This window comes from Malus domestica, chromosome 16 (genome assembly GCF_042453785.1).
Source record: "Malus domestica chromosome 16, GDT2T_hap1".
Classification (NCBI taxonomy): domain Eukaryota; kingdom Viridiplantae; phylum Streptophyta; class Magnoliopsida; order Rosales; family Rosaceae; genus Malus; species Malus domestica.
The window spans coordinates 5,840,673-5,865,682 of NC_091676.1; the positions used below are offsets into that span (position 1 = coordinate 5,840,673).

Genomic DNA, 25,010 nt, shown 5'->3' on the forward strand with positions numbered 1-25,010 from the left:
TTCAAATAATTGAAATTGTAAACCCTGATTAAACTCGTGCTCAAATGTGGTTGGATATCAACAGGAGTTGCTTCTGAACCTCCGGCAGTCAAGTAGTGTCCTTCCCAATTTACATTCTCTAATGCTTGCTTACAATTTCTTTATTTTAACAAAGCAATATTCAAAGTTATTCTAATACACATGGAGAGATATTTGAATATGATAGTACTACATTTATCGTATTTCTGTACCATGTTTCTTATAAAGATAGGCTTGTGAATTTCATCTCTATTAAAAATATGTTAATAATAATACAAATATGTGATTATAGTATTATTTTTATGAAAATGACTTGAATACGATGAGTTTTAACCAAAATGACAAAAATATATTGTAAATAAATAGTATCAGAAATTATTTTTTAAAGTAAAAATGTCTTCTACGTTAAAAATAAACAATCTCATGAATGTTCATTCATTAAGATTCTCTATTTTTATTTGAATTTAGGTTTCATGGACGGACACTATTTTCTTATCCTAACTCGTTTTTTTTTTTTTTTTTGAGAAAATTTAGAAATTGGATCCAACCAAACCGATAACTCATTGTTTTTAGTAAAACTACCATAAACCACATATTCAGTAATTCGAAATATAGTTGAACATCAGAAATTTAATCAGTTAATTAGTAGTATTAATATTGTAACTCATAGTCACATATAAACAAACAAAATAAATCAAAGGCAAAGAAAAAACAAAAAACAAAAAAGGAAAGTAATTCATCAAAAACCGTTAAAACGGGTAATTGCAGTTTGGCCCCGAAAAAGAAAAGCGCGATTGCGGTACTATCGGGTCCGATTGATCTAATCAGCGTTGGTCATTTTCAACCGTCGGATCGGAGAATCAAGCGGCGTGGGCGACGACGGAGCCGAGAACGACGATGACAAAGGAGGCGACGGGGATTTAGACGGAGACGATGAGGACGACGACGGCGACGACGGCGACGACGGAAAACTGGACGGCGGTGATGGAGCAATCGTCGGATCACACGGCTCGCGTAGCTTTCTCTTGTTCATTCCTCCACCGCTCTCTTCCACTCCGACATCCCTCGCCGTCGTCATGTAATCCTTCAGCCTCTTGACGTCTGCTAACTTCACCGGTTTAACTATGAAGTCCTCCGCACCTTCTTCCAAACACCTGCCGAACACAAAAAAAAAAAAAAAACCCAAAATTTTAAATTGAAAATCAAAACCCAAACTTTAAATTAAAAATCCAAATTAATTGCAAAAACGCGAAGAAAATTGGATAATTATACATTAATTTTGGGGGGAAATAATTACCTGTCTATGCGCGCCAAAACGTTCTCGGATGACATAATCACGACGGGAGTTGCTTTGAATGTGGAAGATTCTTTGATTTTCTTGAGCAATTCGTAGCCGGTCATCCCAGGCATACAGTAATCCGTGATGATCAGGTCCACCTTCAAGCCCTGCACATAATTACAGAGAATCAAAAATTTTATTCGAAAATAATTGAAATTTAAGAGATGAAAACCAGAAGCCGTTGATGGAACTTACGTCGAATCCGGCGGTGGAGCTCTTCTCCTCGTCCAGGCCGAGGAACTGCAGAGCTCTTCTTCCGCTGTCAACCGTCGTCACTTCACCCAAAAAAGTCCAATTCAAAAACATAGAAAACAAAAAAAACGACGACGTTTCCAGAAAATGTAACTGTGTTTTCGGACTCTACCTTTGCAGGAGGAAATTTTAAGCAATCGCTCGATGACCTTGCGGTCGACGAGGCTGTCGTCGACGGCGAGAACGTGAGCTTCTTCCGAAATCAACGGCGGCGAGAGATCGAGCTTCTCCGACTTCCTCCGCCACGAAGCGGCACCGTTCCTCGCCATCTTCCGGATTGAAATCGGAGAAGAAAAAAAACACAAAGGTTGCCCTGCTTTCTGTGGCCGAAGTTTTATACAGTGGACAAACGGTGGAGAGAAATGGCGAGGTGAAAGTTGTCTGTCTGTCTGCGTCACGGAGTGTGTGGGTTTCTCTCTCTTAATATAGTATTGGTCTCTCTCTCGCCAAATCAAATCTTTCTCTCTCTTACAAATCTCAAAATCTACTTTATAATATTTGTTTAATTTTAATCCACAAAACGCTGAGATCCTCAAATCCACTATGATGCCATCTTCCCAATCAGACCTTGAAAAATTAATCAAGGGTCCAAATAACATTTTCGATTTTCAATTGTTGGAATAATCAATTTTATCGTTTATAATCATCATTCGCTTTGTTAGGTGGTTGATTTTTTATTTTTTGACAAAAAACATGATAGTTACATTAAAATTAATTTAAACTATATCATTACTTATATCATATATTTAATGGAAGTAATGTTTGACAACGCATGTGAATTCCAGCTTTATTAATGAAATGATACAAATAGAATGTACGAATAACATTTTTGTTATTTTATACTCGTAATTCTCTTCCTTTATTTTTTCAGTTTGAGTTTTTTTTTTAAATTAAATGTTTTATCTTAAGATTCTGACTAAGGAGTATTTTTAGGATTATTTGTCTTTTTTGCCCTCCGTTTTTTATATAAATGAGAATTCGAACTTGAATGTTGAAAATGACCCCTTTAGAAACTAAATTTAGTATAGACTAAATTTACAAATTAAATGATGTGTCACTAAAAAGAAATGAACACGTTTATCAACGCTTAAGTAATAATTCAATCATCAACTTCCATGTCATTTAGTTTACAAAATTTAGCCTACAAATTTAATCTCTCTACTTTACTCTAATTTAAAACACACTAATGTATTCTTAATCTTTAATTGTTTTGTTGTTCACCAGTTGAGATTTAATATTCATACAAAATTAAAAAAGTGATATAGTGATCGAGACGAGAAAATGATGGTTAATGTAAAGCGAGATTATGGTCAACGTCGGGGTTTGTGCGGAGTGACAGGGCGGCTGTGTTGACCGGCGGTCAGCGGAGGACCGCACCGTCAAAACCTTGGGCGGGTACGCGAGTACCGAACCGGCTGCACGAAGACGCGGGAAAAATTAGGGGACCGGGTTTTGCCGGTGGCGTTGACTGTTGAGTTTGGTACAGACTACACAGTGACCGGTGAGCTTCCCCGTGTTTTGGTTGGTTTTTTACCAAAAAAAGTGTTTTGTTGGGTTGTAAATGTAATAAAAGGAAAGAGATCATTCTTGAATTCCTTCCACCAAATTCATCAATCTTGATTCTTAAAATTTGATCAAATGACTAAAAAAACTTGGTGAATTTGTTAGGTTGTAATAAAAGGAAAAGAAAATACAATTTGATCAAATTTCAACGATCCGAATTGATGAATTTGATGAAACGGATTTGGCATAATAAAAAAACTTGGCAAGCAGTATCTCCTCCCGAATCTTGGCTTGTCCCCACAGGGCCCACACCTCTTCTTTCCACGTGCTACCTCAAGCTCCGTTTCCCCTTTCCATTTTTTTCTTAACAAATAATATTACTATTGGTTTTTTGACTACTTTCTATTGGTTAAACGTTGTCATTAACCAATTTTTGTGGTTAAGGTGTTCAAGAACTTAGAATTAACTCAAGTGAATGATTAACAACGGGTTCATAATTTAATTTGGTAAAGAGTATTTGATTTTTAGTTGAAGTCCTCGCTTTGTTTCCAATCTGGAACACAGTCGATTGAAGATGAAGAATTTAACCATTAATGACAGTTTACCACTTGCTATTACATTAATTGGCATCACTTGGGTTGTCATAACTATTATAAAAATATGATTATTGAAGGTTTGTTTCTTAATTATTTCAGTTTGTAGGTTTTAAAAAATTAAAAATTGTTATTAGTCGAAAAATTCCAAAAATAATTTTTTATTTTAAATAAAAACAAATGTTTATCAAACGATTTTTAATTATCATACACAAGTTCACAGTTCATATATGAGGTGTCACATCCCAACCTGGGCCCCTACCATAGCACGATATTATTCGCTTTGGGCCCCGATCACACCCTCACGGTTTTGTTTATGGAAACTCACACGAGAACTTCTTAGTGAGTCATCCATCCTATGATTGCTCTCGCGCGAACTCACTTAACTTCGGAGTTCCGATAGAACCTGAAGCCAATGAGCTCCCAGAATGCCTCGTGCTAGGTAGAGATGAGAATATACATATAAGGCTTACATGATCCACTCCCCCTGAGTGATGTGGGATGTCACAATCCATAACCCTAGGAACCCGACGTCCTTGTCGGCACACTTCCGACCATAGATTGGCTCTAATACCAAATTGTCACATCCCCGCTCGGGCCCCCACCACATCCCAGGCTTAACTCCACCGTAGCACGATATTTTCTACTTTTGGCCCTGACCACACCCTCACGATTTTGTTTCTGGGAACTTATACGAGAACTTCTGAGTGGATTACCCATCTTAGGATTGCTCTCGCGCGAACTCGCTTAACTTCGGAGTTTCGATAGAACCCAAAGCCAGTGAGCTCCCAAAATACCTCATGCTAGGCAGAGATGAGAATATACATATAAAGCTTACAGAATCCACTCCCCTAGGTAATGTGGGATGTCACATGAGGCCACTTAGTTGATGCTTGGGGTACACTAATGAAGTGTACCAAACGTTGGGCTATGTTAATTAAAACTAAATTATTATAAATGATCGATTATGAAGTTTGACCCACTCTCTCAATCTTAATGCAGATAAAATCAAATTTATTTTTAAAAAAAAACTCAAGAAAATAGAAAAATCAAAAAGTTGCTTTTTATTGTGTGTAATCCCGATGATCATGAAACCACAATTTAAAAGAAGAGAAATGCTAGTGGGACTTTTAAAAAAATGATTATCTGCAAATCCTATGTCATCTTATATTTTTAACATAATATTTTATAATGTTACGAAAATTAAAATTAAACGGTAAGATGACGAAAGTATATAAAAATCCTAATTTGAGAAGGTTCTCTCAACATTCCTCTTAAAAGAAGTAATATTTTGCGAAATTTCCCAACAATTGGTGTTTATTGTTTAAGGCAACGAGACAAGAAATAGAATCGAGGAGATTTGGGAGTCCCAAAATAATGTGGAGGTGGGACCCAACATTACCCTTTCTAATGCTTGGACTTTTGCTTCCAAAATTCAAAATTTAATTTCACACACTGCATATCAAATCTTTTGGGATATCATCAAATATCGTCATCGCTCGTATTGTCTTTCCGAGATTGATTTCCCATCTCTCTCGTAGTCATACACACACACATACATATAAATATAAAATATATGTATATATTTACAGCTAGCCAGTGCGGATTGTTGGGCAAACGATTTGATTGTTGTCATCAGAATCCCAGCTCCCTCGGTGTCATCCGATTATGGTCCAACGTGTGGCACAATTTCAGCCCAGCATTTGGCACACTTCATTAGTTTACCCAAACATTCACTAAGTTGTTGATACTTCAATTAATTTGTGATGTGTTAGTTACAGTTGTTCACGTGCGCATCATTTTGTGGTTTTGCCATCTATGCGGATTCTCTCCTCCCTTTTTTTTTGCGACAAAAACACAAAATCTTAATTTTTTTCTCTCTGGTCATTGGACCCTTGTTACGGCTTGGAGTCCGGCAACAACCTTCCTTCCTCTTCCTTTTAAACTTTTTCTTCTTCCTTCACCACCCACGCCTCCCCTTCCCTATCTCTTTACCCACATTTTGTAAGCAACACTCCATGTTTGAATGGAGTTCATTGGTCATAACTGATGTGAATCTTTATTGATTCAACAATGTTGTAGACCCACGAAGTAGCTAAGTAGCCTTCCATGGCTAGATTAGTGAGGATTCTCCTTGCTTGGCCATGATTGTTGTGGATCTATACGGCAAAGTTGCAGATATCAAGACTATCGTATCTTTTTTTCACTATGGAGATGATCCCAAATGGTGTTTTCCTCCTTGAATTAGTGTGATTTTTGTTTGTTTTAGCCGCCTAGCAATTTATGTGGCCTCGCTTTTTAGCAATTTAACTTTGTGTTTTAATCGGTTTTGAATATGTCACCATTAATCTATTGTGGTAGATTTGCCCTGCTGGTTATTGTGTAGGTGTTATTGTTTGTTTCTTATGGTGACTATTTAGAAGATTTATTATTGCTTGTTATCCTTTAATCTATCTAGATCAAAGATTTGGTCACCAGAGAAAATGCACCCAATTGACACGTTATCGTAATCATGTTGTAATCGGTTTCTCTATTGATGAATTATTAGCACGTAATGTTTTCATAAACTTATTATAAAAAAAAGTAATGATAAGTAGACCAACTTTTTAGACTAATTTTGCAAACCACATGATGTGTCATTAGTAGGCATTAAGCACGTTAATCAACACTCAAGTAATAATTTAATTATCAACAACTATGTTATATAGTTTACAAGATTTAATTTTAAAAGTTAATCTCCTTAATATTATCCGTGATAAGAAAGTTAAAGGTATAATTCGCCGACAAAATCCCAAATCGACATGTTACGCGCATCCAAGCTATTAAAAAACTCGGGCTTAAGACGAATGATCTTCTTCCTCTAACTATTTATTTAAAATTGTATAGGATGCATATTCCAACTACTACTAGCCAAGTAGATACATGCATTTAGACCCCCCCTCATTGCTAAGTTGTCTTAAATTATGGCTTGAAATCTTCGCCTTGAATTTGGAAAGAGGTATTTTTAAGAATTGGTTGACTTCGTAATCATGAAAGCCATTTCCATTAAACGACCTCTCTTTTACAATTAGAGTCAATTAAAATAATACTGCATTTCATTTTAGTCAAACTTAATCTCAATTTTAATGTTTAGGGCATCAATTAGGTCCCACAAAATTATATTGCCCCGAGACCTTTACTTGATTATCAAAAGATCGTTGATCATGTGGGGTTGCAACTCGCCATTGTCCCAAATTCCATCAATCGGGTCGGGTTTGCTCGAGAATATAAAGATAATGGATAATCGAGTATTTTTTAAGGGGATGTCAAATTTTAAACTCTAATCAATATGTTACTCTATGTCAAATTATAACTGATGTTTGTACTAAATATAAATTATGAAAATTAATTTTTATTGATTTGTTTTGAAGTGGGTCCTAATAAAAAATTATTTGAGTTGAGAAAAAAAAAAAAACATTGCCACATGGCCCTTCCAATTTACATTTGATATTTTCATTGGAGATATTCTAAGTAGCAATTGATCACTATTTAACTATGTAGTTCACCATAAATAGATCTATGAAGGCATATTCGGTCATGCAATTAAGGTTGAAAACTAATCACAATTGAAACACATCTCTCATACTTATAATTGTTTTTTTTTTCAAGTTTCTTTTATTATGAACCGAAACATACCATAGATTAGTATCCATGATCGTTGATTTTATAGTTATCGGTTCATGCAACGAGGCCGTTGTAGAATTTTTGGTTTGCTTGACATTGATTTTGAAAAGATTAAAAATACTTTCAAATGACATTAAAAAAAAGACATACGCGTTACACTTCATTCGTAAAAATAATATATTATTTACCCTAACGAGAAAAGTTTTTATCTACAAATGTTATTTATAATACTTAATGAAGATGCATATCTAGAAATTACTTTCATACGTGACTTTTGGAGGTAAAAAGGAGAATCACGGTGTGAATGATCCTTCTTTTTCTTTAAAGATATGGCATCTCACTTTTTGTAATACGAGTGGGATTGTGGCATCTTTTTCTTTGTTGTTATATCTTGTTCTTGTACGAGCAAATTATTTATTGGAGCAATGGATCTCTCTTTACCAAACAGGCAATGAGAACAAATTTTCTTTTTTTTTTCCAACCACAAAAGGAAGATTTGAGAGGGACAATTGACTCAACTGAGGAATGGGAGATTATGGGAATATAAATATTATTGATTAATAAGATTAGGAAAATGGAATCTCATCATTCCAATGGCGTTTAGGGAAGGTGCTGCTGAACAATCAAGGGTGAAAACATCGTGTGGTAGGCTGGCAATTTTATTTAAATAAACAATGCGCACCAAGCAAACGTTCGCGTAAACTCTTGATAGAGTGGGTTAGTAACGGATTCAGAATTTTAGTATTGGGTGGTCCTAATTAAGGTATGTTAAGTGCTAGTTGGGTGACGGGCTGAGGTGTAGCGCCTCTGTGCCTAGACAGGACCTAGACGAACTAGGCGAATTTAAATAAATTTATTATATATCATATAAATAATTGCCTATTACACTTAAAAAAAACACTAATTGAGATATTGGGTTTATTTAATTAGGTTTATTATTTAATATACAACGTAGAAAAATGTCAGAGTTTTTGCTTTAGTATTTTAGTTAATTTGACGGTAAGAGATGAAAGCTCAAGTGATTACGAGTTTGTAGTATTTTATGAATTGTTTTTCAAATTTCTTATGAATTTATAGTGAATTTACTAGAAATAATGGTGTCAAACATACGGTATAAAAAGTATTGGTTAAATAATACATCACCCCTTTATTAATTAAAATGTTAGGTGACACAAACTGATTGGAGACCACAATTAAAAAGAAGAAAAAAGAAAAATGAGGAGTTTGTCACGTAGGAAGTGGAGAGCGAGTTATTTTCTTTTTCTTTTTCATTGGAACTAAGGTCCAATAACAACAAACCCGTGGTAGTCTTCTATGTGTTCTTCTTCGTCTGAAATTGGATCTTTCTTCTTGGTTCAAAGTTTATGTTGCACATCATATGCACAGCCATGATGCTCTTATCTCTTCCACCACCTGCCCAGACCGTTGCATGGTCCTCACATGCGCTTCTTCGAGCTTCCGAGTGTTCCCGTGACCATCTGATCTCATGAATGGATCCGCCATTGGAGTGGATATACTTTTTTTTTATTTTATCACTTTGAGTTCAAACTTTCTCTTTGTAAGTAGATCAGATTAAAGTAGAATATTTATTGTCTACCAAAAACACTAAACTCTATCGACTACTTGATACAAACGAACTCATCGCAATACATTGGACGCACACAAGAATATTTGTACCAAACATGATGGCACTAGTGAGATCTAAGGTTTTTTACTATAATGTTCATAAATGGATATATTTTGGGTTGATTTTAATACAAATTGTTTTTTTTTTTTTTTGGTTTTTGTTTTTGGTAGGAAAAGTTAGTGTTCTGTTTGTGCATGCTTAAACTACTAAACTAATTACACTCAAATCAGCGGTTGGCTTTTATGCTTAGGAAAATGACACAAAGCTTAAAACAAAAGCACAGAATCTAACAACAGCAACTAAAATCGAACCCCATTTTTCATTCCTTCATATGGAAATGGAAGCAGAGAAAAAAGTGGGATGTGTATTTTTGCTTACTGACTCATCCTCCTCTCAAAAGGGAATGAAAACGACTGCTAATTAATCTGTTTAGAATTGCTAAAAACGCTTTTAGATATTAAAAAGTGTTTATGACAATGTTTGAGCTGAAAGCTAAAAGTACTTCCGAGTTAAAAAAATCGTTTAAAATTTATCAAACATGGTGCCGTACTACGAAAAAAACATTTTTATTAAAAATGCTTAGGGCAAAAATAATTTCACGACAAACATATCAAGGGTTTCAAACTTTATTACTAAATGGGCTTAGTTACCATTGGGTCGGGTACGAAAGGCCCATAATTGTTCAGTCCGAGGTCCGTAGTCCGGAGTTCGTACCGTATAAACGTATCCAAGTTCAAACGAGAGAGAGAGAGAGAGAGAGAGAGAGAGGAAGAGCAGAGTTTTCTGCGAAACCATGGAGTGTGCCGGGAAGGGACTGGGTACTCGGTGCACGGGCCCACCCACCAGACGATGTGCTCGCTGTGGAGCCGTCGCTTACTGCGCCGTAGCTCACCAGGTACTTCTCTCTCCCTTCTCTCTCTCTCTTTCTCTTCGATTTTCTCTGCTTCATGCAAATCACACAGCATAATCACGGTTAATTTAAGAAAATAGCACTTGGGTTAGTCTTAATTTGTGCTGAAATGGCCTGTGTGGAAGGGATGAATTGGTTTAATTTGTTTGTTGAGTTGGGTTTAGGGTGTTGATCTTGGTAATGCTGCTCGCAACAAAATTGTATTGCAGTTGAGCTGAAAAGTTTATATAATTGGTTTGCTTTTCTTTGAATTTAAGCGATTGCCCGTCCTACTATATAACTTTTTGGCCTAGATTGCGCATTGGCCTGAGCACAAAGAAGAGTGCGGAAGGTTAGAACAACATATGAAGCATATGGACACCTTGAATGAGTTTCCATTCACTTTTACTGAAGAAGCTACGGTTCAGGTAGTCCACGATTTCTTTGTAAGACGGAAAACAATGAGTAATGTCGTTTCTATTAGCTGGTTTACTATCCGAGTGTCGTCACTGATAATATCTCTTTCGGGTGTGATCTTGTTAGGTGTGTGAAAAGCAGGAGACGAGGTGTTCAGTCTTGGAAAAAAGAGGGGTCCATCAAATGGGAATGTGGTTGTATGAATGTTGTTGCGGGGATTCAGTTATTTCGTTTGATTGTTTAAGGTTTCGTTCTGCCTGGTACATCTGAATTTCTCTTTATTAGATCGTTTTCCACGTTGATTCTAATTCCGGTCCTTCATATTTTTCCATTGGCAGGTTGAATAGTTCTTGGGATCTCTCGAATACCTTTTGCCCTTGTACTGGTATCGTCTTGTTCATCTTACTAAGATAATTCAAGAGAAGTTTATGTTTGTAGATTTATGACATACACTTGCAAACCCTCTATTTATAATATCAACATGCAGAACCTTCAGTTATGATATCAGAGTGTTTAACCAGTTGGAAGGAGTACTATGAGTGGAGGTCCATCCCGCTGCATTCACCTGTTGCATTGCTTCTCCATTGGGTATGATAGGTGTGTTAGCTGAGAGTTAGAATTTGTGTATAAAATCAAACCCGAACAATTTGTAAACAGTTGGGAGAATGCATATTAAGGAAAGATACCTAATTGTCTTGAGTACATGGAAGCCTAATTTAGGTTTTGCTCCCATCCAATTTAAATGCTGTAGACCTGCTTGTTTTTGGATATGTGGATTTGTGTCTAAATATTAACATCTGGTCTTTCATTTAAGCCTCTTACAATTTACTACGCCACTCAAGTAGCTGGTTTGGGAAGCTGGACTTCTGGAATCAGCGAGAAATTGTACATACATTATCTTGGTATGTGTTTCCTTCAAATTTCTAACTCTGCGACCAATTCAAATTTTGGATAGTCATCCTGTAGGTTGTCGGGTTTGATATCTATGGTTTACTATCTTTGTTATATTGAAATTTCTTTCATGATCTGAACTTGGTCAGGCCCTGAGAAAGAGCTTCTTCAGCTTTCTCTCTTCTCAGAGTTGCGTGCGCTTTTCCCTAACAGGAACGTGCATTTAGAGCTTATTGGGCCTTTGATTCCACAGCATAGGTCAGTACTACAGTTTGAAATGATGTTTTACTTTGTATTCATTTATATTCGTTTTTAATTGAACTTCACTCATGAAGATAAAACAAGGGTTGCTTGCTTGTGTTTGCACTTTTGTCATGAAATTATCTCTCATTCGTGTTTGACTCTCCCTGGCCTCTTTGAGATGGATAGAGATGGCGAGATGATCACATTGTCTGATTATGCACATTGCATTGATAGAGATTGCATTTGTAAATCCTCAAGTAAGACTGTCAGCGGGGATGTACATACTAGTGAACCTTCAGCAGTAACATTGCAACTTAGAAGCGGCTTTTATCATGACCGTTACATGGATATAACTAAGGTTATATACTTTATCTCTTTCTATGGACATAAATTCATGCTAAGGATCATATGTTTTCCCTTTAGCCTAATCGGTTTTCCTTTTTGTGGTTTCTCATGACTTCTCATGACTTCTCTAATGTGTGTAGGATTCATCACCTCACTTAGTCATTGCTCCAAATGCAGGAATTGCGGCCTATTCAAGCTGGTTACCGACTATTGTCAGTTTTTGATACCAAATCGTCTCTTGTTTTGGTTCCTTTATTTTAATCCTTCTCTCTTAGTTTTGTTGGTTGCATGGCGGGGTGTTTCAGGAGCTAATAAAGGATATGAACATCCCAGCAGTTTTTTCCGATTACTGCAAAGAAGCTTGTCATCTTGGAGCTCGTTGCATAAGCAGCATAACTGGCCGTCCTCTCAATATCCCTGTATGTTAACCTTACTCAACTGTTATTATAGTCTGGCATTAAACCATAGCTGCTTAATCTGATCATACCAAAATCCATGCCTCTGCCATGTAGATTCAGTTAAATCCGTTTAGGCAGCCGATGGTGGTGGAAGACAGTGTTCTTGTTCTTCCTTGCTACTCGAATTGCTTCCTCTACGGGATGTCAAATTGGTGGGTCTAAAATCATACATTGTTTTGTAGATCGCCGGCTGCTTCAAATGAGTCTGCCGCGTCTCTTGACGAAAAGGAGGGCAAGTTATCAAGGTTGACGAAACCCATTTCGTGATGATTTTTTCTTCAAATTGTGTGATATATCACAGTCAAGAGATTTGACAAAATTGTATAAGTTCAGTTGATGATGTAAATATCTATTTATTGCAGTTAGAGCTTGGTTGATGTTGTACATTCTTGTCAAAATTATCTAACGCAATTGACCTCACGTAATTCTAACTCGATCTCTCCTTCCCACCCTCACCATATCGACCAAACTCGGGGCTTAATGTATTTCTCTTTTAGCTTTTTAGATTAAAATGGTGCGCGTGTTTCTTTTATTAGTTTCCGCGATCATAATTTTCAAACAACGCGTCATTATTCTTGATTCTCACGATTGAATTTTAGACGGCCGCTTGCTTTACGGATGAGAGATTTTTCAATGTGACTGTAACATAGGATGGTACATCATATGTCGTTATACAAATGGTGAGACATGTGTTTTAAAAAGTTAATAACTTAAAAAATACAATTTTTCACCATTTATATAAATATACGTGATGTACAATCTGTGTTCCGGTAACATGGAAAAATTTCTCCTTACGGACCTCACTAGGCAAAAACATAAGTTTTGAGGGAGACGGAGAGTGCAATGTGAAGCATACGGTGTCGTTTCTACTAATCATCCAACGGACATAACAGAACGTAGCCGGCGGTCCGAACTACCTTTTAAAACAAAAGCTAACGTCGGTCAATGAAAAACCCAAAATTCCAAAAATTTCCAACAAGGAACATGGATAATCACCACCTCTGACCAACGACTTCTCTTCACGTCCCCAAATTCTAGGGTTAGGGTTAAGATTTTCCCGCCCGGAAAATCCCATCAATCCGATCAATGTCTCCCTTCTCTCCCACACCACGGCTGCTGTTACTTCTGTTATGCTTTCTAGGGTTGGTATTAGGATTTGGGGACGCTCTGAAGGTGCCCCTTAGGATCAAGGACGTGCTTCCGGTTCTGCCGAGGCAGATATCGTGGCCGGTGCTTAACAATTTCCATAGTGCTGTGGATTTGTTGCCTTCTTTTATTGGGTCGGTGACTCCGGACAACAGCTCGATTCAATGGGATGGAGCTTGCTTTTCCGGTAACCAGGCCCGGCTCGAGTTCACCGAAGGCGATCGGGGCAAACCCGATTTGGGAGGCGGCGTTCTTTATCTAAAGGTTCCATCTTTTGCTTTTGTTCCTTTAAATTTGATTTGAAATTTGTTAGGTTTTATGTGGGTACTTGAATAATTGAATGCTTTTTTATTGGTTTTATCTTGAATTGAGTAAAATTTTAGCTGAATTCAGTTTATTGAGATCTTGGTTTGAACTTTGAGCTGTAAATTATTGTAGATTTTATGGTTAATGGGGTTGGTTTTATCAAATTTGTTAATCTGCAGACTTCTGAGGCACACAGCTGGGCCTGTATGGATCTTTATGTTTTTGCAACACCATATCGGATTACATGGGATTACTACTTCTCTGCCCGAGAACATACGTTGAAATTCGACTCGTGGGAAGAGGCTGCAGAATTGGAATATGTATGTGCATTCATATCCGTAATCTGTTTGAATAAGCTAGGAAAACTTGTTTGATTCGAGTTGACACACTGATGACTGTTGAGCAGGTAAAGCAGCATGGGGTCTCCGTGTTTCTCATGCCATCAGGGATGCTGGGGACGATGCTGTCTTTAATAGATGTTTTGCCTCTGTTTTCCAACACTGCTTGGGGTCAAAGTGCAAACTTGGATTTTTTGAAGAAGCACATGGGTGCAACATTTGAAAAACGTTCTCGCCCATGGCAGACAACTATAAATCCTACAGATGTTCATACTGGTGATTTTCTAGCAGTTTCAAAGATCCGTGGTAGATGGGGCGGTTTTGAGACATTGGAAAAATGGGTAACAGGAGCATTTGCTGGCCATACAGCAGTGTGCTTGAAGGATGAGATGGGCAACCTATGGGTTGGTGAATCAGGACACGAGAATGAAAAGGTATCACATCAAGAACCTTTGTGGGTCATAGTGGTTAAAATGTTAAGGGATAGTATGGCACAAGTCCACTGTAATGGTATATAGCTTTAGTAAATAAACATCACTACGTACATTTCATGTTTTCCTTTTGCTTGTTGGGTCTGGATTTTATGGTGTAGGTTTCTTTGTTGCCTTTTATACCTTATTTTCAATTGAGTACATGCTTACGCAAGCAACTCATTTCATGTGTTTGGGATTGATTAGGAATAGAAATTAAGCTAAATGTTTTGGTTCTTGCCTTTAGTGGAATAATAGTTGAATCAGGATTGTAGTGATGAACATATGATGAGCGTTTGTTTAGGGACAAAATTAAATATATGACAATCTTGCACAGATTCTTAATTATTTTAAACTTTGCTTAGTTCTTTTCTTTTTGTAGAGTTATTGTGCTTAGTTCTTCTCTTTTTGGTGATTTTACATTTATTAATAATTTAATATTGCAGGGTGAAGAAATTATAGCAGTGATTCCATGGGATGAGTGGTGGGAGTTGACACTCAAGGATAGCTCTAATCCACAAATAGCCTTGCTTCCCTTGCATCCAGAGGTGCGTGCAAAATTCAACTCTACTGCAGCATGGGAGTATGTTCGGAGCATGTCAGGGAAGCCATATGGTTATCACAACATGATATTTAGCTGGATTGACACCATGGCCGACAACTTTCCTCCTCCTCTTGATACTCACTTGGTAAGGCATTTATTTCTCTAAAAAATTATGGGGTGTAGTACAATAAGCATTATAGAAATTGTTTGTAAATGAAGCACGGTCTCGTTGTGCTGGTCGTCAGTTTATTTTATATTGTTATTGCACACACACACACACACACACAAGCTTCATAATGCTTATTATGATTATTATCCACATACTACTACGTAGGTATGTATGGTTTTTTGGGTGTAGCGTGTTTGGTTTTATTGAGTTTTGTATTCTAATCAGAACTCCTGTTTTCAGGTTGTTTCAGTCATGTCTATGTGGACCAGAATGCAGCCTGCATATGCTGCAAATATGTGGAATGAGGCTCTCAACAAGCGGCTTGGTACAGAGGTAACTGTGCTTCACTTGAGGTTGCTATTAAATCATGTTATTTCACATCATACGCCGTACAGTTTACTTCTGTTGTTTTTTTGAGAAATGAAGGATAGAGGTCTGCTTTTGGAATTCTAATCATCTTCCAAGTTTATTCAAGTATTTTATCTACTTGCTTCATATTGAATCGTTTCTGTATTTTCACCTGTGTTTTTCCTCGTAGGGTTTGGACCTGTATGAGATTCTAGCTGAGGTTGAAAGTCGCGAAATGGCCTTTGATCACTTGCTTACAATTCCTGAACAAGATGAATGGGTATATAGCGATGGAAAATCTACCACATGCGTTGCTTTTATTCTTGCAATGTATAAAGAAGCCGGGATTTTCGGACCTATTTCCAACTCTATTCAAGTTACTGAGTTCACTGTAAGTCACTTTGCACTTAAATTTATTTTCATTCACTTTCATAAGTGCGCTATACCAATATTACTACATATGACATGGTTTTTATTATACTTGCTCGCAGATTCGTGATGCATACATGCTTAAGATTTTTGAGGATAACCAAACCCGCTTGCCAAGTTGGTGCAACGGTAAGGACGAAAAGCTCCCATTCTGCCAGATCCTTGGTGAATACCGGATGGAACTGCCTCTATATAACACATTAGAGCCGTACGCTAACATGAACGAGCACTGCCCCTCCCTACCTCCTACTTACGACAGACCCACTCGTTGCTAAATCCCAACTCCACTAGATTTGTACCTCCCACGTAGGTAGGTATGACAATTTATCAAGATGCAGGTATCTATTAAAAAATTCGTAGCACATTCGAGTGAGGAAACAGGCATTTCTCTCCTTGCTTGTTCCACAATATATGTACATTTATTTAGCTAAAGTGAAACAAGGAAAGAAATGCCTGTGTTGTTTCACTTTAGCTAAATAAATGTACATAAATTGTGGAACACGCAAGGAGACATGTTTACAAACTTTGTTATATAAAATGTTTGGAAGTGTATAGTTTGTAAGTTCCATAGATACTCAAAACTATTTATTTTGAGTTTGATGTGCGGTCGAGAAATTCTACCATGCAAGCGGGAATACGTTTCTCGCTTCCTATCTCTCGTCGCACGCTTCTGTTTACGCTCAAGAATCTCTCCGGGAAACCCAAGAGGGTTCCTTCCTCAACTATTGGAAATTCAGTTAGGAACAAGTTTTAACAGCAAAATGAATCGAAGCATGATTTGGAGACAAAGAAATCCACCAACTGTGATCGCGCAAATATGTACGTAAAACACAACAAACCGATAGAAGGAGATAAAAAAGGACAATAACGAAGAATTGTGGAGGATTTCTTTCTACGATTGTTGCTTGGTTCTACTGCTTTCGGCTTGACTTGTACTTGCCCTTGATCCAATTGATGCCCAAATGACCTACTATTTTAACCCTATTCATACCAATTGATGCCGCGGTTTTTATTCTTTCAAACCCTTCTTCCACTTTTTTAGTATGGCTAGCCTTGGCGCCTTCACCGGAGCTCGCCTTGGTGTCGGAAACAGGAGCTGTGTCTTGGTTGCTGCCGGCCCCTTGATCTGCGCTCGTCCGATTCGGCCTAGTCGATTCCATGGACACTCTTCTATCTGCACTCAATTGAGATGCAGAATAAGAGTTTTCTTGGGATTCAGGAAATCAAAATATGGGAATCAATTTGCTTGTATGCCAAGTAATCATTTTGGCTGTGAGAGGGCTGGTCCTTATATATATGCATATGTCTGCCTGAAATCACGGTCACAAAATCTTGTTACAGAAGAAACCGGAAAGAGGCACAGCTCAAAGGAACAGAAGAACTTTCTTTCCACACAAGTAAATAACTGATATCGTTGAACCTTCTTGTAATAAATTAAAAGCTCTGGTTATGGGACAGTCGTAGTTGCCACCTCTGGCCTGGTGGAAGCTTCCCTTTTTGGAAGGAGGGGGAGGGAGTTGAAATATAGTTCCTTTTTCGAAGCTACAAGTCAACAAAAGCATATCTAAATACAAACAGACGAACCAGGAATTTGCTTGGAAGGACAATCCTCAGATTCAGATAACGTTATTTATTTTTAAATCTTTTTTTTTTTGGATATGGATTTAGACTGAATAGTAGAATATACAGGACTTTCATTATTTGACGTGATAACGAAGTGAACAGAGGACCAATGAAATGTTAAATTATGTTTAATCACTTGTTAAATAAACAAAACAGCCGATGTAAATTGGTTTTCATATCTGGCTAATGATATATTTGTTATTGCGAACTAAAAAAAAGAGTCTGAACTCTCTTCGTCTTCTTCTTTGTCTCCATTTCCAGCTTCCTCCAGCATGCAGGTACGTACTAGCTGCAGCAATATGCATAGAATATTGCACATGTGCATCGGAGCAAGGTAGATCACTACTTAATCCAATCCAGTATCGATATTGTCCTTAACTTTAAGTAGCAAAATGACATATGGGTTTGATCGGTGGAGTTGCACATGAGATTTTCCAACTAATTGAATAATCACGCTTAGAGAGACGACGAATGGTTGAGACGATAGATGAACTGTGATTTGATCTAAGGTTGAGAGAATTAGGTAGTATGGATCAAGTACAATTGTTTAGGATCCAGAATTAAACAAATTAAACGAAAATATTTGAAGCTTAAACCGAGTAAAAGTTATATAAAAACCATGAATCCTTACTCCTCTTCCAATACAAATAAAAAAATCATTTATTAACCGGAGTATGAACAATCAAATCTGTGCACAAAATATACAACAAAAACAACAAAGAAATGGTCACAAAATCAGAGAATGATCAAGCTGTGCATCTAGGTAGCCCTAGCCCCTACTGTTTTCCGGTAGTCTTGTGGAACTTGTCCTTGATCCAGTGGAGTCCAAAACGAGCCCCTACCTTCACTTTGGCCATGCCATTTGCTGCAACTGCTTTAGTCTTCCCAAACCCTTCTTCCACCTTTTTACCATATTTCGCCTTTGCGCTGCCGCCGGCGGAGCTCTTCTTGGTCACGGAAGCCGGAAGAGGATCGGGGTTGTAGTCCCACTGATCGGCCCATGAGTTTTCGTGAGTGGGAATACTTGCCATAGACAGATGAACAATTGTTTCTAATTCTGTAAGTAAATAATGAATGGTTTTGGTTTGTGAGGGATTAGGTCATATATATAACCACATACTATATGCGTCATGTGGCAGCCTGAATTGAAAGTGCGGCCCTTCCATGTATTTCTTAAAGACTTTTTTTTGGTTTGTCCTCGAATACTCGAACTTAACCCCATTTTTTTTAAGACTTATTTTTTTTTTGGTATTTTAATTTTGAGAGAAAAAATGTGATTAAGTTCGATATCTAAGGAGTATAACAAAAAATAAGTCTTTACTCTTCGTTTTAAGGCAAACACGTTTTTTATGTGGCTGTGACGGGCTTGGAGAAGAGATCCTCTCCGGATCTCTTTCACCAAGATCACTGGATCAAGTGATCCGGTTTTTGAAATTTCATTCAACGGTCTACCTGTTTTGACCTCTTAAAAGTTATAATAATTTTTTGCTGTTGAATGAAATTTCAAAGACCTGGATTATTTGATCCGGTGGTCTTGATGGAAGAGATTCAGAAAGAATTTCTTCTCACGGGCTTGAATACAAAATAGGGTTCCTTCTAGTTACAAGAAACAATTAATTAAATATAAATAACAGAGCTTGTTGAACCTTCTGGGAACTACCAAAAAGGAAATATTTTGATTAAGGAACTTAGGAACGTGGTAGTTCTCACATCCGGACTACGGATGTCGAAGGTTCCATTTTCTATATGACTAAACATAACGTAATGGATGATGTTCATCTGAAGCAAATGAATTATGAGAGAAATATATATAATGCAAATTAAGACTTTTGACCTTTCTTATAATTCCTTGGCTTGTTTGTGTTCATATTGTTTGCTCTTTTTTTTCAAGGGTAAATTTATTGCCAACCCAGCAAATTTATACAAAGAGAGACCTAATGTGGAAAATTTGGAACCCAAAAAGGTTTTTGTATATTTTCGTATGTTTTAGAACTACAAGAGAGGGCTCTATATAGATACCGAAAAAGAAGGAGAAGAAGCCATACTCCTTTTCACACTTACAATCGGAAATCAAGGAACAATTTACAAGAAAGATAAAGGGCAAAGATACTAAAAGACATAAACCCTATAATTAAGGGATATGGACCAAGGAATGATTTGGTAGCAAAGAGAGGCAAAATGACGGTAGTGGCAGTAGCAACTCTACCCGAAAAGATGGGATAGAGTTGCAGCTGCAACTTGGCATCATAGAGCATGTGTGTCTCGTTTCAATACTCCCCCTCAAGCTGGATCAAGGGGGTTAATTGATCTAAGCTTGCTCACTAGCCTTTGAAGATGAGTAGAGTCCAAAGCCTTTGTGAACAAGTCTGCAAGCCGATCATGACTGCGAGTGTAAATGGTGTTGATAACTTTGGATTGAACTTCAGCACGAATGTAGTGACAATCCACTTCGATGTGTTTGGTGCGCTCGTGAAACACTGGGTTAGAAGCAATATGCATGGCAGCTTGGTTATCACAAAACAAGGACATAGGTTCATTGTCGATGTAGCCAAGATCTGCTAGAAGACGCTTTAACCAGATTAATTCACAAGCCGTAGCTGCCATGGCTCTATACTCAGCCTCTGCACTTGATCGTGCAATCATAGTCTGCTTTTTACTCTTCCATGTCACGAGATTTCCACCAACAAACATGCAGAACCCGGTGGTAGACTTTCGATCGAGTGCATTACCTGCCCAGTCAACATCTGTGTATGCCATAATGTGATTTGAGCCATGGTTCTTTAAGAGTAAGCCTCTGCCAATTGACCCCTTCAAGTATTTTAGTATTCTTTTGACAATCTTCTAGTGGAGTAGAGTAGGATAGTGCATGAATTGACTGATAAGGCTTACAGAATAAGCAATATCAGGTCGAGTAATTGTAAGGTAGATTAACTTCCCTACCATACGTTGATAGACACTAGGGTTTGACAGAAGTTCACTAGAGGCATCAAATTAGAGTTTGCTTATAAAGGGAGTGAGAGCAGCTTTGCAATCCAACATGTGAGCTTCCTCCAATAAGTCAAGCACATATTTGCGTTGATTTAAAAACAAACCCTTGGCAGAGGTTGCCATGTCAATGCCAAGGAAGTACTTTAGGGTTCCCAAGTCCTTGATTGCAAACTATTGATGAATGAAGGATTTTAGAGTAACAATCTCTTCTATGTTGTCCCCAGTTATAATGAGATCATCCACATGTATAAGAACAATTAATTTTCCATTTGTACCACTGCTAACATACAATGAGGAATCGGCATGACTTCTCTTGAACCCCGTAGCCTTCAGAACTGAGCTTAACTTCGAGTACCAGGCTCAAGGGGATTGTTTAAGTCCATATATGGCCTTGTGAAGCTTGCATACTTTGTTAACTTCACTTTCTTGTGGGTGTCCAGGGGGAGCTTCATGTATACCTCCTCTTCAAGGTCACCATGGAGAAATGCATTCTTCACATCCATTTGGAATAGAGACCAGTTATGATTAACTACCACAGACAACAGCACTCGAACCGTGCTCATTTTAGCTACAGGAGCAAATGTCTCATTGTAGTCGATACCATAAGTTTGAGTGAATCCTCGGGAAACCAGTCGGGCCTTGTGTCGTTCAATACTGCCGTTGGAATGGAACTTGATCTTATATATCCATCTACTCCCTACTGCATTTTTCCCTTTTGGTAGATCAACTACACTCCATGTGTGATTGTCATTTAAGGCTTTGAGCTCTTCTTGCATAGCTTCCTTCCATACTTGATTGTGTGCAGCTTCATGGAAGTTCCTTGGTTTAACATTCGATGATAACTTATTTAGAAATGCAGCATGGGATTTTGACAATTTGTGATATGTTAGGGCTTCTGAAATAGGATGTCTTGCATTGTAAGTAATGTATTCTTGAAACCTTGGAGGAGGATGTCTGTCCCGAGTTGGGTTTTTTCGAGGAGCTACATACGGTTGTGGGGTAGGGGTTGAGCTTTGTTCACTTGTAGGTGTTCCTTCACCCTCAAGTTGTTCCGACTCCGAGTGATGTTCGAGAGAATCATTCTGAGAATGGGATTCAAGAAGATTTACTGGAGTATGTAATGGAAAGATCTCTATAATATCCTTTCTCTGAGGCTCTTCATTGCAGTCTTTACGAAAGAAAAAAGCAAGCTCATCAAATCGGACATCTCTGGAGACTCCAACCTTACCATTCTGAGGATTAAAGTATTTATATCCATTTTGAAAGCTTGAGTATCCCATAAAAACACATTTGACAGCTCTAGGTTCGAGCTTATCTCGATGTGCTGCTTGAATATGAACATAGCAAGTGCACCCGAAAATTCTGAGATGTGAGATGTCAATGTTTCTTCCCTTCATTACTTCAACAGGAGACTTTGAGTTTAAAACTCGAGTAGGTAACCTATTGATGATGTACGCTGCAGTGAGAAATGCTCGTAACCAGAACCTTTTAGGCACATTCATTTGAAACATAAGAGACCTTGTTTTCTCCAACAAATCACGGTTCTTTCTTTCCGCTATACCATTTTGTTGTGGAGTACCAACACAACTGGTTTGATGCAAAATTCCATGACCACTTAAGTAATTAGACATGTTATTGGATGTGTACTCAATGCCATTGTCTGATTGCAGTATGCTTAACTTAGATAAACATTGATTTATGATGAGTTTATGAAAATCTTTAAAGGCATAAAAAAACTCACTTTTGGATTTCAAGAGGTAGACCCATGTAACCCGAGAGTAATCATCAATGAAGGTGACATAATATTTATATCCATCAAAAGAGCTTACACGAGAGGGACCCCAGATATCTGAGTGAACAATTTCAAACAGTTTACAGGTTCTAGACTTGGAGGAAACAAAAGGAAGCCTAGTAGCTTTCGACATTTGACAGATTTCACAAGCATGCGTAGGTTTACAAAAATTGGGAAAAATTTTGGTCATCACAGGTTCTGAGGGATGAGCCAATCGAAGATGCCAAATGTGGTATTCTTGAGAGAGACTGAGGCTTGCAAGGGGGTGCTTAAGAGACTTAGAATTCTTTGAGAGGTAATAGAGTTCATTCGGGAGATACCTTTCACCAATCTTCTTCCGAATGACCCGATCCTGAAATACAACATTGTGAGGAGAGAATATGGCAAGGCAATCTAGGGTGCGAGTGATTTTACTTATGAACATGAGTTGGAAATGGAAAGAAGGTACATATAAAGCTGTTGACTCAATCTTATTACTTAACGGTTTAAGTTTCCCTTTTCCCAGAATAGGTTCTCCGTTCCCATTTGCAACAGATACCTGTGTAGACTTAGGCATATTTTGAAACTTATCCAAGCAAGAAGACTGATTTGTTATGTGGTCAGTAGCACATGAGTCTATAATCCAACAATCATGACTAATTTCATTAAGTGCAGTTTTGAGAGCAGTGATGATACCTGAGACATTGTCATGAGTTGAGGTCTCAGCAAAAAAACCTGCAAATTTTCCGAGCATAGCAGTAGGAGTTGAAGTGGTCACTTCCTCAATTTAAGTGTTGCCTCCTCGTCTTTGAAGAAAGTTTGCAAATTCATTTATCAGATCTATTGGATTCTTAGAGAAATTTGAGATTCCACCCGTCGAAGAACTGGATGAGTGGAGGGCCTTAGGGTTGATTCATTTCCCTTCTTTGATCATTCTTCCTCCCTTATCAAATTTTGGTTTTAACTCCGGGTGCAAGATCCAGCATTTGTCCCTTAGATGACCTTTCATGTTGCAGTAAGTGCATTTCCAGTCTACTTTCTTACTGGCAAAAATTTTTTCACCAGTGTTTTTATGATAGCTCGAAAAAACCCTAGCATCAGGATTTGATTTCGGCTCAATGTGCATAACTTTTCTTCGAGTTTCTTCCCTTTGAACAGCTTGACAGACACCATTAAATGAGGGCAGCTTATGAGTCATCAACAAGTGGCTTTGAAGGTCTTCATATTCAGCTCCTAGACTTGCTAGAAGTTGAAATACTTTATCCTCATCAGCTCTTTTAAGGAGCACATCGGAATCGGTTGAGTGTGGACGATACATGTCGAGTTCATTCCACTTGGACTTGATGCTGCTGAGATGTTGCACGAATGATTGATCACCTTGCCTTAGCCCAGCAAGATCCTTTTTGAGCTGAAAAATACGAGCTGCATTATTTTGACCGCCATACATTTCTTTAATGGATTCCCATAGAGTGGAAGAGGACTCCGAGTAACTAAAGAGTTCAGATAACTTTGGTTCCATGAAGTTGAATATCCAGGACAAACCAACTGGCTGTTTGCATGCCATGCACCATATGACATGGATGATTTTTCAGGCGGTCTGATGCGTCCATTGATATACCCGAGCTTCGATCTTCCTCCTAGGGCAAGTGAAATGGCACGAGACCAAGGTAGATAGTTGAACTCGTTTAATAACACTGAGCAGAGACGCAAATTTGTATTGATTTCACCTTGAATGACGCTGGGAGATAAGGAGTTTGAGGAGCTCGTAGCCTCACGATTTGAGGAACTTTCTTCTGTCATTGTAGTGAATAAGGCATGACTGAAACAAGGTTTTTGAATGAATGAACAAACAGAGACAGGACCCTATGGTTACTGCTCTGATACCATGTGGAAAATTTGGAACCCAAAAAGGTTTTTGTATATTTTCATATGTTTTATAACTACAAGAGAGGGCTCTATATAGAGACCGAAAAAGAACTAGAAGAAGCCATACTCATTTTCACATTTACAATCGGAAATCAAGGAACAATTTACAAGAAAGATAAAGGGCAAAGATACTAAAAGACATAAACCCTATAATTAAGGGATATGGACCAAGGAATGATTTGGTAGCAAAGAGAGGCAAAATGACGGTAGTGGCAGTAGCAACTCTACCCGAAAAGATGGGATAGAGTTGCAGCTGCAACTTGACATCATAGAGCATGTGTGTCTAGTTTCAATACCTAATTACAACATTAAACTCAAACATAGAAACGGACCTCCGAACCAAACCAAAACAAAATTTGGAGCTCACATTTGAAAACAAAGAAACCCTAATAGCATCCCATGCAAGCCACCAACAAGCATCATCCTAAAGCGACCAAAGAAAGGGTCAAACGTGACCCACAGACTCACAAACTCGTCACCGCAAACGTGAGACCGGAGAAGGCCACCAGCAGCAAACAAGGAGAAGAAAACAGCAAAAGCATTAGGGTTAAAAGTTGAAACCGAAAAGATCCTAATACCTAATAAATAGAAGCATCCCATCGCTTGTCTCGTGCCATCCACCTCCGGGAGTCCGAAGTAGTGTCCGAGCCAAGGTATATGTTTGTCTAATGCTTACATATATAACATAACATAGTACGTTGAATCATAGGCTAA

At 37.9% G+C, this 25,010-nt stretch overlaps 3 protein-coding genes across 7 annotated transcripts; 2 read left to right on the top strand and 1 right to left on the bottom strand.

The window, feature by feature from the left end:
- Positions 1 to 647: 647 nt before the first annotated feature.
- Positions 648 to 2,119, bottom strand: LOC103402970 (two-component response regulator ARR5). Its single transcript, XM_008341762.4, has 4 exons — positions 1,722 to 2,119; positions 1,553 to 1,632; positions 1,316 to 1,464; positions 648 to 1,172 (listed from the first exon to the last, which is right to left on the bottom strand). Exons 1-4 carry the CDS (start codon positions 1,876 to 1,878, stop codon positions 839 to 841), a joined length of 720 nt encoding a protein of 239 aa, XP_008339984.3. The 5' UTR covers positions 1,879 to 2,119; the 3' UTR covers positions 648 to 838.
- Positions 2,120 to 9,740: 7,621 nt separating this feature from the next.
- On the top strand, positions 9,741 to 12,622 carry LOC103402968 (uncharacterized). Of its 5 annotated transcripts, none has more exons than XM_008341758.4 (11): positions 9,741 to 9,890; positions 10,199 to 10,312; positions 10,428 to 10,546; positions 10,640 to 10,686; positions 10,789 to 10,889; positions 11,116 to 11,203; positions 11,342 to 11,450; positions 11,622 to 11,793; positions 11,921 to 11,992; positions 12,086 to 12,199; positions 12,293 to 12,622. In XM_008341758.4, exons 1-11 carry the CDS (start codon positions 9,789 to 9,791, stop codon positions 12,398 to 12,400), a joined length of 1,146 nt encoding a protein of 381 aa, XP_008339980.3. In that variant the 5' UTR covers positions 9,741 to 9,788; the 3' UTR covers positions 12,401 to 12,622. The 5 variants fall into 5 exon arrangements, with proteins under 5 accessions (XP_008339980.3, XP_008339982.3, XP_008339981.3 ...); XM_008341760.4 differs by having other exon boundaries at positions 12,421 to 12,622; XM_008341759.4 differs by having other exon boundaries at positions 11,670 to 11,793.
- Positions 12,623 to 13,097: 475 nt separating this feature from the next.
- LOC103402967 (uncharacterized) lies at positions 13,098 to 16,665 on the top strand. The gene is made up of 7 exons (XM_008341757.4): positions 13,098 to 13,648; positions 13,870 to 14,010; positions 14,097 to 14,462; positions 14,945 to 15,187; positions 15,452 to 15,544; positions 15,750 to 15,950; positions 16,051 to 16,665. The coding sequence occupies exons 1-7, from the start codon at positions 13,325 to 13,327 to the stop codon at positions 16,261 to 16,263; spliced, it is 1,581 nt and encodes a 526-aa protein (XP_008339979.3). The 5' UTR covers positions 13,098 to 13,324; the 3' UTR covers positions 16,264 to 16,665.
- The last annotated feature ends 8,345 nt before the right edge of the window (positions 16,666 to 25,010 follow it).

What these genes read in the sequence shown, in the direction of transcription:
- LOC103402970 (XM_008341762.4), bottom strand. Translation starts at nt 1,878, where the DNA reads ATGGCGAGGAACGGTGCCGCTTCGTGGCGGAGGAAGTCGGAGAAGCTC. An exon ending in GCTCCACCGCCGGATTCGAC is followed by an intron (nt 1,465 to 1,552) that starts GTAAGTTCCATC and finishes AATTATGTGCAG; the next exon opens with GGCTTGAAGGTGGACCTGAT. An exon ending in GTTTTGGCGCGCATAGACAG is followed by an intron (nt 1,173 to 1,315) that starts GTAATTATTTCC and finishes TGTGTTCGGCAG; the next exon opens with GTGTTTGGAAGAAGGTGCGG.
- LOC103402968 (XM_008341758.4), top strand. Translation starts at nt 9,789, where the DNA reads ATGGAGTGTGCCGGGAAGGGACTGGGTACTCGGTGCACGGGCCCACCC. An exon ending in CTGAAGAAGCTACGGTTCAG is followed by an intron (nt 10,313 to 10,427) that starts GTAGTCCACGAT and finishes TGATCTTGTTAG; the next exon opens with GTGTGTGAAAAGCAGGAGAC. An exon ending in ATTTCGTTTGATTGTTTAAG is followed by an intron (nt 10,547 to 10,639) that starts GTTTCGTTCTGC and finishes TTCCATTGGCAG; the next exon opens with GTTGAATAGTTCTTGGGATC.
- LOC103402967 (XM_008341757.4), top strand. Translation starts at nt 13,325, where the DNA reads ATGTCTCCCTTCTCTCCCACACCACGGCTGCTGTTACTTCTGTTATGC. An exon ending in GCGGCGTTCTTTATCTAAAG is followed by an intron (nt 13,649 to 13,869) that starts GTTCCATCTTTT and finishes GTTAATCTGCAG; the next exon opens with ACTTCTGAGGCACACAGCTG. An exon ending in AGGCTGCAGAATTGGAATAT is followed by an intron (nt 14,011 to 14,096) that starts GTATGTGCATTC and finishes ACTGTTGAGCAG; the next exon opens with GTAAAGCAGCATGGGGTCTC.